A 13,663-nucleotide genomic window follows, 5' to 3' on the forward strand; every position below is an offset into this window, starting at 1 on the left:
TACAAACCTTACGCTTCAGAGAGGGAGACATCGACTGTGATTAGAGGGTAAAATAAATGGCAGTTCGATCGCGAGCAGGGAATTACGGCACACTGCACCCTGTTCTTCGCGACTGGATCATTCCGATGGTTGGATCGCGATACCTTTGCGTGATACCGGTGCACGCGGGTCTCAGTGTTCGGTTGGCACGCGACTAACTTCGCGTTTTAATCAGAGGCGTCGCGTCGCTTTAGAACCGCGGTAATAATCGTCGGCATGCGGAAGAATAACGTGGAATCGAACAGAATTCGAGCCTCGTTTCGAAAAATGCAGCGGAGGATTGTCGCACTTCCGTTCGCGACGTCCGCTAAAATTTATCGTCACGAAATTTACGATCGTTCCGATTGCATAATTTTCCGCTTTTAAGTCATTCGATCGATCGTTACGAGTCGCTACGAGTCGTCGTTTCCGTCCGTCTTTTCGGCCAGCGGAATGAGTCGTTGAAACGAAATCGATTCGTCGAGACATTCCCACGACTCGAAACTCAACCGCGTCACGACTATAAATCACGAACCTGGTGTTCGCGGTTGCTTATATTAAATCACTGAATTCGGCGAACAGCTTCCTACGTCAGAATCGTACACGATCGTATCGCGTGACCGCGATCTATCGACCTTTCAGATTTCTTTTCAGGTCTGTCGGTTTACGATTGCGCGCGCGGTGTCCTCGGAACAAACGTCCGAAACGAACGGTCGTCTCGAAGGCGTCTGTTCACCGTTTTAAACGATCGAATTGCTAACAGCGATTTCCCAAGAACGAGCAACTCGCACGTTCCTTCAAGAAGCCTTCTGCTTCTTCTCCGGGCAATCTCAAGTTCCCCCTCGACTTTCGCTTGGACTCGTTACCTTTTCTTCAAATTACACGGCAATTAACGCGGAATAAGGTTCTCTTTACGCGCACTTCTCCTCGACTCCGAGTAAGAGCAGTCTGGGTTGATTATTCGTACAAGTGCTGACTCGGACTCCCCTGCAACCGACGTGATCCGTCCGACCAGCCACCAACTTCTACCACTATCGAATATACTACTCTCGCCTGACCAGTGGCGCGCTTATACCACTGGTTCCAGCCAGCGATTCAGCTTTGTCAGTAAAATCTTTTGAAATCTAGCAACATCCTGCGATTTATTGACGTACGAGAAGTTCGTTCGCCGTTCGTATCGGTTTTTGCCGTTTGTCGTTTTTCCGCGGATAACGTACGCGTTTTGCACGGAAGAAACTACGTCGATCGTGTTAAACGGCCGAGCGACGAGTCGGCATACAGAGCGTTCGCGCGAACAACGAAATAATTACACCGCGCGAGCATAAAACTCGATTAATATTACACGTCAATATTAGTTCGGTTCTATTTAACGCGACCAATCGAATCGCGATTATGCGGTGGCCCGGTGCGCAGTCAGTTGCGTTTTTCTGTTGGCGGACTCGAATATCGGATTTTCGGGACGTCGCGACGAGAATTAATAATACCGTGTGCCTCTGCATTATGCGGCGCATCTCGATCGTTCGTCGTCCGTGAATTCCAGCAATCACCCTTCCTAATTCATAATGTTTGATTCGCGGACGATGACACCGGTCATTCCGTTGCGCTGGCCGAAATTATCGAGACGAGCTTATGGTTGCTGTCACCGCGAACAACCCTCGGAACGTCTAGCTTCCTCCAACTTCATTAATTTGTTTGATATTCATGGGAGCGGTCCCTTAACCGATCACGATCCTTAACAACTGCCATCGTTTATTAAGATCGCGTAACCGAGAAGCTACGACGATGGACCGGTTGAAATTTCCAACCTGTCTCTGACCCGATTCGTTCCCGCAACCATGAAAATTTCACAACCTTTCGTAGATCGGTTCTCCATCTTCGGCTTCGTCGAGTATAGAGAAACTTCGCCGCGAACAAGTGGCTGCTTGCAAACGAGAAATTCGGGCAACCTCTTGGCGAAACTGTCGAAGAAGTGTTATCTCGCGTCTTGTATCGCTTTCGCAGGCCGTTAGTAGCGCGGTGAGAGTGCGATCGCGAACAACCCGGAACGACGTGACGATGGTTAAGGGTTAAGCCGGTTTTCAGGGGTGGACCGGTTCGACGGGGTTCGGCGAGCATTTCCGCGTAACCGACCTCGACAAACCGAGCGAAACGAGGTCAGGAACGGCGCGTACGAGGAACGAGGGATGTCGGTGGGTCGGTGGCTGGTCGGCCGCCTGGCCACCCCCCGGCCAGGGGATGTTTCTCCGCTCGGAATCCCTCGGATCCGCTCGGACGTTGTCGTTTCTACGAACTCCAGTGGAATCGTGTTACATCGACACGTACGCCAGCAGCACGACGCGTACCGCCACATCGGCGAACATCCGAATGTACGTGCTCGATTCCGACACACCGACACGGTCGACACGATGTGCACGCCGGCCCAATAACTACGGACACCGATATCGGGCCAAGCCGAACTTACGGGCAAGAAACACGCAACGAGTACGAGCGCGCCTACGCGCTCCACCACGTGGCGGACGCGTATTCTTCATTTTTTATATCGTATCGACATCCGTTTGTAAGAGAAAGCATATTCCATGAGAAAACACATATAGAATACATAGAAAGCAGCATAGTTGGAAATTTTTAACGATCGCAGGTATCGCTGTGTTCCATTTCCAATTGCTGGAAAAGTACCGCATTGTTCCTTGCTCTCTTCTTGTCCACTTTGCGGTCAGGTCTTCTAGTAACAACGTCCCTGTACTTTGAAACAGCGTAGCGTCGTTTCGCTTGCCATCCTTGAACTCTTTGCACGCTCGAAAGCCGGGCATCTGTACAATCTCACGCGCACTGGATTACCACCTTCGACGATCCTTAAAAATGCATCGCGACTAATGCGTTGGTCACTCGAACGAGACAGAACCCACGCGGTCTCGCGTCGTTGTCTCAACCTGCAAAAGTAAAAAAAAGCACCCGAGCTTTCGAGAGAAACAAACGGAAGGAAGAGAGAGGATAGAATGGAGAAGCGCGAACGACGCGAAGGTAGACAGATAAGAGTGGCCATCGGGGATTGCGCCTGCGAATCAGGTACGCGTTTCGCGCGTGCACCCCGGAGACCAGTAGCGCTGGCAGGTGTGCGTTCCCCTGCGAGCACCTGAATGCCGTGTTACGAGCGGCTACAAAGGGGAACACACGGAGAGGTTAGTCCCGGTCTGCGCATACGAGCCTGGGGCAAAGCGTAAGGCGAACGTGGAGCGAGCGTAGCGTGCAAGGACACGTAGAGGCAAAGCGGGAGAACGCCGCTCTCGCAGCCTTCGGAACGCGAAGAGCGCGCACACTTTCGCGCAGAAACTATCGTGTGTAAGTTGTGTCGGGGGAGAGTAGGGGGAGAGAGAGCAGGTAGCGACGGTAGAAGCAGGGCGGCAGAGGGTTGGCGGGGTGGTGGTAGTCGCGCGGCCGTCGGTCTAACACGGTGCGGTCGTCATTGGGCGTCGGGACGCCGTGGCGACGCGGTCTCGACTCGAAAGCACGCTCGGTTGGCGAGCACGCGCGCGCCAAGTGTGTTCGGAACGCGACACGAGGACCGAGTGCGCGAATTTTGCCGCATCGTTTTCTGCAGCCACGCTAACACCCCGTCGTACTCCAAATCGCCGCACACTTTTTCACGCACGGAGGCATACACACACACACGCGCGCGCGCACACATCTTCCTGTACACGGCCACATATCGTTCGAAGCGCGAGTCGCGATCCTCGTCGTGATCGGCAGAGTTGGTGCGGATTTCCGTTTGTTTCTCGATACCGTCCAGCATCGCGGTTGGTTCGCGTCTCGCGTCGTGAATCGCGCGTGTGATCGATCGAAGATTCTTTCGCGAACGGAATCACGAGATCGGGTCGAGGTTGAAGAGGCTGTTCGGTGCGTCGCGTCGGGACGAAGTTCACGCCACGCGAACTAGGTCCTCGATCACCGTACGAAGATCCTCTTTTTAGGTTGTTCTCGAGTACAAGTTCCACGTTGGTCGTGCAATCGCGAGGAAAGTGTTTGATCGATCGTGATCGGGAATCGTAGAATCCTGCAAAGTGTGCGCGTTTTGCCTCGTACGAGCGAGAGAGAAGAGAAGAAAGCGAAAGATAGAGAAATAGAAAGGTAGAGAGAAAGAAGGGGAAAATAAGTGTGGACACGATCGCCGGCCGATATCCCGGCGTGGATACAACGACGAGTGTTCGGTTTGGTTGGATCTCATCGAAGGTGGAGGAGACGTCGCACGATGAGACGGACGACGAGAGAATGTCGCGCGGATGCCGCGGGATTCGTCTCAGTCGTCCGACTGGTCGACCGGTGGCCGTTGAAAGCGTCGAAGAGGAGCGCGTTGCGGAGAGGCTGAAGGACAGCAGGTCGTCCTCAATGCCGTATCATGATCTGATGGGACGAGTCATGTCACGTGTCGTCGGGACGTTGCTCGCGCGCTCGACGCTGCTGACGAGCGTCGCCGCGGCTCTCGTCGTGCTCTTCTGCTGCTGTAGGTGCACTCGCGCCAGCGAGTTCCCCGAGAGAGAGTGCTGCGACCTGATATTCCCGATCCCGGAGCCAACCGGAAGATCCACGTCCGCGCCGACGCCAACGGGGAGAAGCGGTAAGTTTCGTTCTAAGATTTATTCCTTGAATATCGTTTTGAGAATTTTGTCTGGCTTTTGAGAAAAACCCACTTTTCTTAGGCTATACTTTTCCGTTTGCGTTCCCTGCGATTCGACGAAACTGCCCTTTGCTCGAAATATCTCGGTCAACTTTGTCGCGTAATCAACAAGAACACGCTCGTCGGTAGGGAATCGCGTTTGTTGACATTGGCTCGCCGGGGTGATTCGTAAACAGTCGCGGTACCTCGATCCCGCGTCTTCGTTCGATACAAAGTCGAAGGTCGTCCGCTATTTGTTTCGCGAAGTTAGTTTCGCTGCTCTTCAGCGCGACACAGAGTACAATCGGTGATACTTTGGAAAAAACTTCGGTACTTTCGTCGTTGGATTTGCGCTCGTTGATTAATCGAATAGGCGAATGTAGGTAAAGTGGTAGTTTGGGTATCGGGAAGTGTGTTCGACGAAGCTCGTTTCCGTTTTTTTTTTTTTATGAACATTCGTTTTGCCGGTGATTTGATAGAACATTCCAATGGAGACGAGGCGAAGGGCAAGGGGAGAGATAGAAGGGAAGTCAATAATTGAACAGGAACCAATAACTGTACGTATAGCTTGGCCGTATTTTGTTAGCCACCGAGCAGCTATTACAATTTCCGTAGAGGGATGAGCGGATTATTAATTCAATTAGGATCAGTTATTAATTCAACAACGACGGTTTATCGACGCGAGTTCAATGTGGTGGTAATTTAAGTGGCGAAACAACCGCGTAATCGAGTGGCCTGTTTTCAAGCGGAATGCGAGTCACCCCCGACCACCCCTTCGTCTTTTCTCGCAGCCTTTTCAGATCTCCTTCTACTTTCAATTTCTTTCTCCGAAGAAATACCGGGAAGAAACGAGTCGGCTCTTCTTCCTCTATCCTGATTTTTCCGCTAATTAACCAACCAACGTTTCCGTCATATATTAATCTTCGTCCAAGCTACGGACGCTCGAACAAACGTCGAACTAACCGTCGACGTCGTGGCTTTTCATCCGCGAAAACTAGCTCGAAAATATTCTTTACGCTGCCTCCTGGATCGATATCTTTAATTAACTCGAATTTATGGGCCACGGTCTTTTCAACGTGCCTGTTCGTTATTCATATTCGAGGATTATACGACCGGCTTCGGAACCACCTTCTACCGCCTTCGTCAACTCTTTCTCCACCCTTATTTTCTCCGTATTCAAGAAACCACAAACCTCGTTACCCCTTAACCTTCCTCTCCCGCTATATTTGATCATTTCTTCTCTTTCGTTTCTCTTCGAACGAGTACCCATTGTCGGAAACGAACGTTACTCGCTCGACCAGCCTCCATATCGTAGCTCTTCAAGTTCACGGAAGTAAAAACAAAGGATAGATAGAGCGTACCGGTCGCTGGTATTTTATCGTTACCGCAGTTCCTAGTTGCGGCGGAAACCAGGACGATCCGTTCTTTTAAGTCTTCTCGGTTTCGGCGAGGTTAATGGAGACAACGGTACTTAGCGGGACACACGCGAACAGTCGGCGGTCGACGTTGTCGTAGGAAGCGAGCGGTGTCTGCGGGCATTTCGGCCCCTACATGGGATGAACTTGGATCGAGGTCAGCCACGATCGAAGGTTATCCGGCGCGTCTATAACCAGTGAGTAAGTTTCAGGGAGGAAGTCATTTATACCCCATCACGGAATTCCTCGCTGGCGAAATATCGCGTACGTGCTCATAGAGTGTTAGTAATGAAAGACGATCGGCTTCATCGGCCTTTTATATTCCTGCTCTCTCTTTCTGTCGAAGGTCGAGGGTGAACGATACCCCGTCCACCTCTTTTCGTTTCGTTTCGCCCTCGTTGCTCCGTTCTTCGGTCTCGTCGTTGCGTTCACGAGAATGGAAATCGCCTCTTTGCTCCTGATGTATCTCGAAGGAGTTTCACAAGTGATGGATTTGATTCGATTCCGATGTAACTGTAAAAAAAGAACAGCGTTAACCTTAACGTTGGAATTTAAACGGGACGGTAGTTTTCAATTTCAATCGGCCATGCTAGAACGAATGTAATTGGTTCCACCACCTCGTTCGTTATAGCGTTGGTGCGTTCGTATATACCGAATGTATTTATATTTCCAGATAATCAATTGCGCAAAATTAATTTATATGTAGATACAACTATATATATATATATATATATATATTTTTACATGAAAATATATAACTTTTGCGATCCTTGCATATCAAATCACGATTAAACTCGATAGAAAATGTGAACGACCTAACGCGATTGACGTGACATGTGTGTTCGATACAGTATCCTGATTCCATCGAGGAAAACTGTAACGATATTCGTTCGCTATAGCGCTGTTCGTTCTTCTTCCGGACACACCGCATCTTTCTCGTAAATCGATCAGGGCAGCGTGACCACGCTTTAAACCGCCGGACTAATTAACCGGTCCGAAGAAACGTCGTGTTGAATTCGTAGCGGAGCGCAGTCGCTTGAAAACGAAACTTAAGGTCGGCACAGAGCGAGAAAGGGATGGGCGCCGGGACGAGAGAGGGCAACGTTGCGAAGCGTCGAGGCACGAAAGCGTGTGGAACAGAAGGCGACAGCCCGTCGAGGAGGAATCCTTCTCCGAAAAAAGCGCAGGCACGCTCGCTCGCTCTCTCGCTCGCTCGTGGCCAGAACGGGCAAAGATTTTTCCAAGCGCTCGCCACCGTCGTTGTACGACTCCTGGTTTAAATGTCGCGAGTCAGCTCGCAAGAAGGAAGAAACGCGCGCAAAGGGGAGACAGAGAGAACGGGCTGCGCCCGAGAAAAAGGAGGCGCGCGCGGTCTACGGATAAAAAGAAAAGAGGGGAACGAGAAGTGGCCCATTGACGTTAAATCGCACGGTGAGGCGCTTTTAAACGTCCTCGCTATTTTCATGCGACCTACTTTGCCAGCCGCACCGTAACGAGGTTGCTTTCGCATAAATTCGGAGTGCCTTCGAATTCCTCTGCTCCACCCCCTGGTCACCTTCTCGTTTATCCCATCGCGATTCTCAAATTTTTCGCATCAGTCGAATCGAATCGACGTTCGCCGCAAGAATAAACAACCCTTGGTTTCTTCCCTGCGCTCGGTATCCCGCTACCATCGCGCGTATCCCGCTACTCGAACATCTCTCGTGGTCGTTCGTATCTCCTGGGAAACTGAACTTTCAGTGGAAACGCGTATCTATTGTAGTTCTACGCGAGAAAATCTTAAGCGCTGTGCCGCTTCGATGGACACCTATAGTCCGGCGTGATTAATTAATCGCGGTAGAGTGATCGAATACGCTCGAGGATACTGTTTACGTTCGCGTGGTCTGTTTCCCTTACTCTGGCGTTTCCATCGGTGATTCTGCTCTAGGGTTTTCCAAAGCATCTAGATTTTACACGTACGCCTTCTCGAACGATTCGTTTCTCTTCTTTTTAGCGTTATTAATTGCTCGAGGGAAAGAGTAAAAAAAGAACGAGGCTGCACGCTCGCATCTTGTATAAAACTTAATATTCCACGTGAGCCACGCAACGTATAAAAGTCAGGCTGGTCGTTGCCCTGCGTACGTATTCCATTTGGTTTTACTGTTTCGGTAGCCAGCCTTGGAAACGTATGCGCATATTTTCGCGCGGCAATGCCATTAGTCAGACGAGGGCGCGATTTAAAAGAACGCTTCGATATCGCAACGAACGGTTCCGATAGCGGCCCGTTCCATTAAATTACGGAACAGTTTGATTTCCCGGGCCTGTTCGATCCCCGTAATTAATTATTCGGCAAAATTTCATTATCGAAAATAAATTCGAACGTCGCGTGCTGGCTTCGATAGAGCACTGCGATAGCACCAGTTCGGTTCTAAACATTCTGCATCCAGTCCGCTACGATAGCGCGAAACGTGACCTACGCCATACGTGTTCGCGAGACGACACTTGCATACCGTTTGCCGTTCAAAATCGCGGTTTCTGCTCTCTGTCGTCGTGCTGATCGACTCTCGGAGAAGACGCAGTTATTCGATGAAAAATTTACACGATCGTTTTATCGATTCGTTAGCAAACGCGTACTAGGCAAGTCCCATAAATATTTACGGGTGTTTTATCGAGTTACCGCGTTGTACGCGCGATCCTCGATTTCAAGCAAGTTCCCTCGGAAACGAAGATGGTACCGGAAGATGGTCCCGCGCTCTCCTATTTTATTTGACTCGACCTCGTTTCGCTTCCTCGACGAACGATTCTGCTGGCCGCACCGTCAGTTCGAAGAGGCGCTGTTATTACTACTCGTATCGCGGCAAAGAGAACACCTCGAACTACGAGAATCCTCGTCAAAGAAATGACTAATTAATTGGCTGGCAACCTCGGCCTCCTTGACCCGATGTATACGGCGGTTCCCTTTGAACTCGTCCCTTCGCCGTGACCTCGATCGTTGAAACGATTCGCGAGCCTTCTTGTTAACTTTCCGATTGCAAACGGGACGCGTTTATTCGTCCTGGAATTTTTATTTCTGCTGGCTCGACAACGCCACTCGACTGTTTCTGGCGTGGATACGGCTAGAAGTCGTTGGCTCGTGAAAACACGAAACGTCAGCTCGGCAATCTAGATTTATTCATCTTGGTACTTTTGCGTTTCCGTCGGTTGCGCCGAGGATTAATCGCAGGAGGAAACAGATTCGAAATCTCGTTTGCCGATATTATTAGAGAATTACAGAACGTCTCCGGCGCGCAGCGGATCGAGGGAAATCGGGTCGGCCGATAGACTAGGCGGCTCGATTTGATTAAACGACCGCGTTTGATTAATCCTCGATCTTGAAGATTGCCGCTCGTAATTCGGTCGTCGCCCGTAACCGGGACACGCTTTATACATATTTCATAGGGAATCCCGAACGGAAAAACAAAGACAACCCCCGGACGCTTAATCCCCGAAGTATTTGCTCTGTCGCTGCTCGAAATTAATTCCGTGATCGTTAATCACGCGGGATGACGTTTCGTGTACACCGCGCGAGGAATTGACTTTCAACGGCGTTCACTCGCGAGCAAGTGGCGCATTCCTTCCAGCAATTTCTTCGTCGTTGCTCGAGAACCAGCGCCAGTCGGCCGGCTCTTTCTCGTTTTCCGCTTTCCGTATTTCCCATTTACGCCCTTTTTCCAAGGTTTTTCGCCTTGCCGACCGAGTCGAACTTTCCAAGTGAGTCTATTCGCCGTATCCTTCGCGACTCTTCCCCTATGGAATTTTACTTGCCAACTTCTTTCCACGTTTAGGAGGTTCCAGCATCGAGTTTAACTTTGTTCTTGTCGAAGATTTTCCCCTCTTAACGATGCTTAAGCAGCGATTAGAAATCCAATAAGCAGACGAAAAAACAGACGAAGAAGTTGGTAATAGGCGATACGGTTGGCTGTTTGATTTTCATCCGTTGTAATTCGAGACGATGGTCGTTCGAGATCGATTTCTCTCGAACAAAGCCCATTAATACCGAATCCAACGACAAGAAAGCGAAGGAGTCGCTTTTTGCTTCGTTCTCCTATACGTTTCGGTTGTCCTGTGAAAACGCTAAAACGCCGCTTGCCGCACTCTCCTCGTTTAATTGGACAGATTTTTGCTTTACCTCGGTCAAGGGTCGCTCTTTTAATGTAATGAAATTTGCGTTTGATTAACAGAAATGGAAATTAGCCGGATTGCGTTTGACCCTCGCCGGCTTGTTCCACTGTGTACCGCTGCCAGTGGAAGAGCTCGGTTACGGTCAGCCACTCGGGACCCGGTCGTCGGGTGAAATATATTTTTGAAAAATTTTGCTGCCACGCGGCGATGCTTCGGATCGTCGTAGCTGTATACTTTATTATCGTGGTTTGCACGCGTCACGTTTAACCGTGCTGTTGTATGAAAGCGTCGCGCAGTCGATGGAAAGAGCCGACTAGCTTTTACGTACCACGCTTTATTCCTCGTATTTTCCCGCGATTCGGTTTTCCAGTAATTTTCTTCGTTGCAACGCTCGCGTATTCCAGTTGTTATATTATATACAAAAGGTCGTCGAAAGTAACCGTAGCTATCCTTCATGCACGTAGATACATTTTATTATACATATTATTTCGTTGTACGAAACATTTTGAAATTTCATCGGTATTGTTGTACAACTCTACTATCATTGTGATCGTGTCGGTGAAGTTTGAAACAATTTCGGAAATTATATAGGGATTACAAGATATTTAGTACAAGTACGCATCTCGCAGAGATCACAAAAGTATTTAAACAGTCAGTTATCCATCGTATTAACAAACCTCAATATGCAGTGCAGTTATATTTATCGCGCGCTTAAAATGGATATTCATGCTGCGTACTACTTTTCTATCAAATACACGTTCGCGATGAATATCATCTAACCTCTATATATCTTGTCAAATTGATTTCAAATCGTACCGATGTGATCACGATAGTCGTGTCTCATTAAAAGTCGCGTCGATGAAATTTCAAAACGTTTTATATTTCGTACGACACGATAAACTACAACGAACGTTCAAACAGGTGTGTCTAGTTTCGGATATTCGAGAATTTTATCGCGCGAAAAGTGTGCCAGTCTTGCGACCAACTCGTATTCCAATTTGCCGAACGAAGTTGATTTGTCGGACATCGAATGACCGTAACGACGTAATATAGAGAAACGAGCGTCGTAAGAGGGCGCGAAAAGAGAGGTAAATAACGTTGCGAGGAAATCAATATCGACGAGGACTCGAGCGTCGTACAGGCACAAGTTCTCTGCTTGAAACTCGGCCTGCGAGCCAACCTTCTGACGAAAGTGTTGCCCAGGAACAAGAGAACGGGGTAGAATGAGCTCCGCGATACCCATAACTGCCATTGATCATCCTACAGACATATTATGTGCGGGAAATTTCACCTGCTCGCAAAAAGGCTATTCGTGTTTGTAAATCGAGTTGTACGAGTCGCAGAAGTGGGTATTTATACGGGAACATCGACCCTCGTTCAATAAGATTACAAGGCAAGGTGGTATCTTATTCTTCGAATATTCGATGTCATTCATATCGTAGGAGATACCAATTCACGTATATATATATATATATATCGGGTCGTATTTCCTGATCGACAACTTACGTTTTCCCATTGCTAGAATTTGTCGCGCTATTTTCTTCGTATATTCATATTTCCTCCTTTGGCAAAATCTTTGCATCCTTCTTTATTACTGCAATCGCTTTTTTAAATGTTTTTTATCGCCTTTTCTATTATTGCAATTCCACTGTTCGCATTCCAGCATCGTCTTTCGCCGCTTCGAGTTCTGTTTTCGGAGTTCTCGCATTCTTTTTTATCGCAGAAATTCATCCCCTGGAAAATTGGATGGTTCTTGTCGGTAGAATTTCTCATAGAATCGTTCTGTTCCGATTATTCTTCGAAATAGAGATTTTTTCCAAGCCTCGGGAACGTATTTTCGAACGTCGAAACGGTACGCTAACTTTTGTCGTTGAAATTCGAGGTGGACACTGTTCGTGCGAGTAGCTGGCAACTCTGGGAAAATGTTCACGGTGGTCAGACAGCAGAGACGAAGGATTTTGGAGAAAGCGACCAGTAGCCAACACCCACTGACCGCTACTGAGTGCACACGTCGGTCATGTCAGACGATACTTATCCAGAAGGATACTTTGGTAGCTTCGGACATCTTGGTACTGGGAAAAATGGAAGACGAAGAAATGGATTCGAATCCCCCGTGAAAATCGTCGAAGGCTAACCATCCTCCCGTGAATCTTGAGCAAGTGACGTTTAACCTGCAATGGCATCTAGTCCCTGGCAAATGCTCCGCCGTAACTTTCCACTCAAATTGATTATTCCTTAATAAGTTACATAACGCGCAACAAAGTTTCTGCTAATTTCGATCCGTACGACGTACGTCAGTCGTTGCGCGCTGTTACGTAGCTCGATCTGCCAATAAATAAATCATATTCGCAAGTCAAACTTTACAGCTTGCTCGATTTACCATTTGCTCGATATTTTCGACGAGCAAATTGGTAGAAAATGGCAAATACGCGATGTAAATTCGCGAGCTTATAAACGCGACAAGCACATTTCGGCTTTGATTCAGTACCTGCTAAAAGCGCTACGATGCTTCGTGTTCCTTATCGTCACTGGTTCGACCGGTCTTTGATGCTTTAATTTAAGAGTATCGTGGGAGCTATAAATTTCTAACACAAAGGAGACACTATTTATACCGTGTCTGCTACTCGATCCGAGCGAAAGGAACGTAAGTTTAATAGCGGCGCGCGTAGTTACATCTGACTACCTGTAGTACAACAGGTTAAAGCTATACGTTTAAAGTATCCGCCTCCAAGTAGATCGATCTATCAACCCGATGAAGTTAATCCTTTCGCGTAAAAGACGTTGGCGAGAAGTTTCCGAAGCAGCTCACGCTGTGCTCGCCTTCTAAAATACCATGTTTAAAGAGACTCTTTACAAAATTTCGATCCGCCGATCTTCTCCTTTATCGATGATTAAGCGCCCAACTTCCGAGTCTCTTCTAGTGCGTTCGTAAACGTTGGTCGTTCGGTATTTAACGATGGATATCGTCGAAAGCTAGATAGAAGGAGAGATGGAGAGAGAGAGAGAGAGAGAAAGTAGAGATGCAAAGCCGAGTATCTCGACGATGCACGGCTGTTTTCACGCGGCCTTCGCGATCTCTGTGAACTTGGCAGCGTTATTTACGAGGCATCAACGAACCGGGTAATCGAGTTCAACGAAACTACCTCTCGTTTAGTCACCGGGGTCAGATTCGAGCGATCGTAACGCGAGACCCGAGGGTCGAGGATCGATCAGGAGATTCGATCGGGATCGACAGGTCCTCTTTAAAACGCGAGCGAAGCCGCTCTCGCTCGCGAGCAACAGCGAGTGTTTTAACGTCCGCCGGACTTCAGCCCCTCGTATATTATAGCTGCCCGGGGCTGAACAGAGATTGACAACGAATCTGATTCCGACCATTGTTCGGTGGATTTTGAAAACCATACCGTGAATTCAGTACCTGTTTCAGCTGCAACCAGCGTAA

General features: G+C 48.7%; 1 protein-coding gene across 1 annotated transcript in view; it reads left to right on the forward strand.

The window, feature by feature from the left end:
* The first annotated feature begins 3,457 nt into the window (after positions 1 to 3,457).
* The window catches only part of Gfrl (Glial cell line-derived neurotrophic family receptor-like), a 220,476-nt gene continuing 210,270 nt past the window's right edge, over positions 3,458 to 13,663 (forward strand). Inside the window, exon 1 of the mRNA XM_069118701.1 lies at positions 3,458 to 4,630. Within this exon, the coding sequence (XP_068974802.1) occupies positions 4,285 to 4,630 (346 nt within the window). The 5' untranslated portion in view covers positions 3,458 to 4,284. The remainder of the gene's footprint in view (positions 4,631 to 13,663) is intronic.

Source organism: Bombus flavifrons, chromosome 8 (genome assembly GCF_040668555.2).
Source record: "Bombus flavifrons isolate JBK064 chromosome 8, iyBomFlav1_principal, whole genome shotgun sequence".
Classification (NCBI taxonomy): domain Eukaryota; kingdom Metazoa; phylum Arthropoda; class Insecta; order Hymenoptera; family Apidae; genus Bombus; species Bombus flavifrons.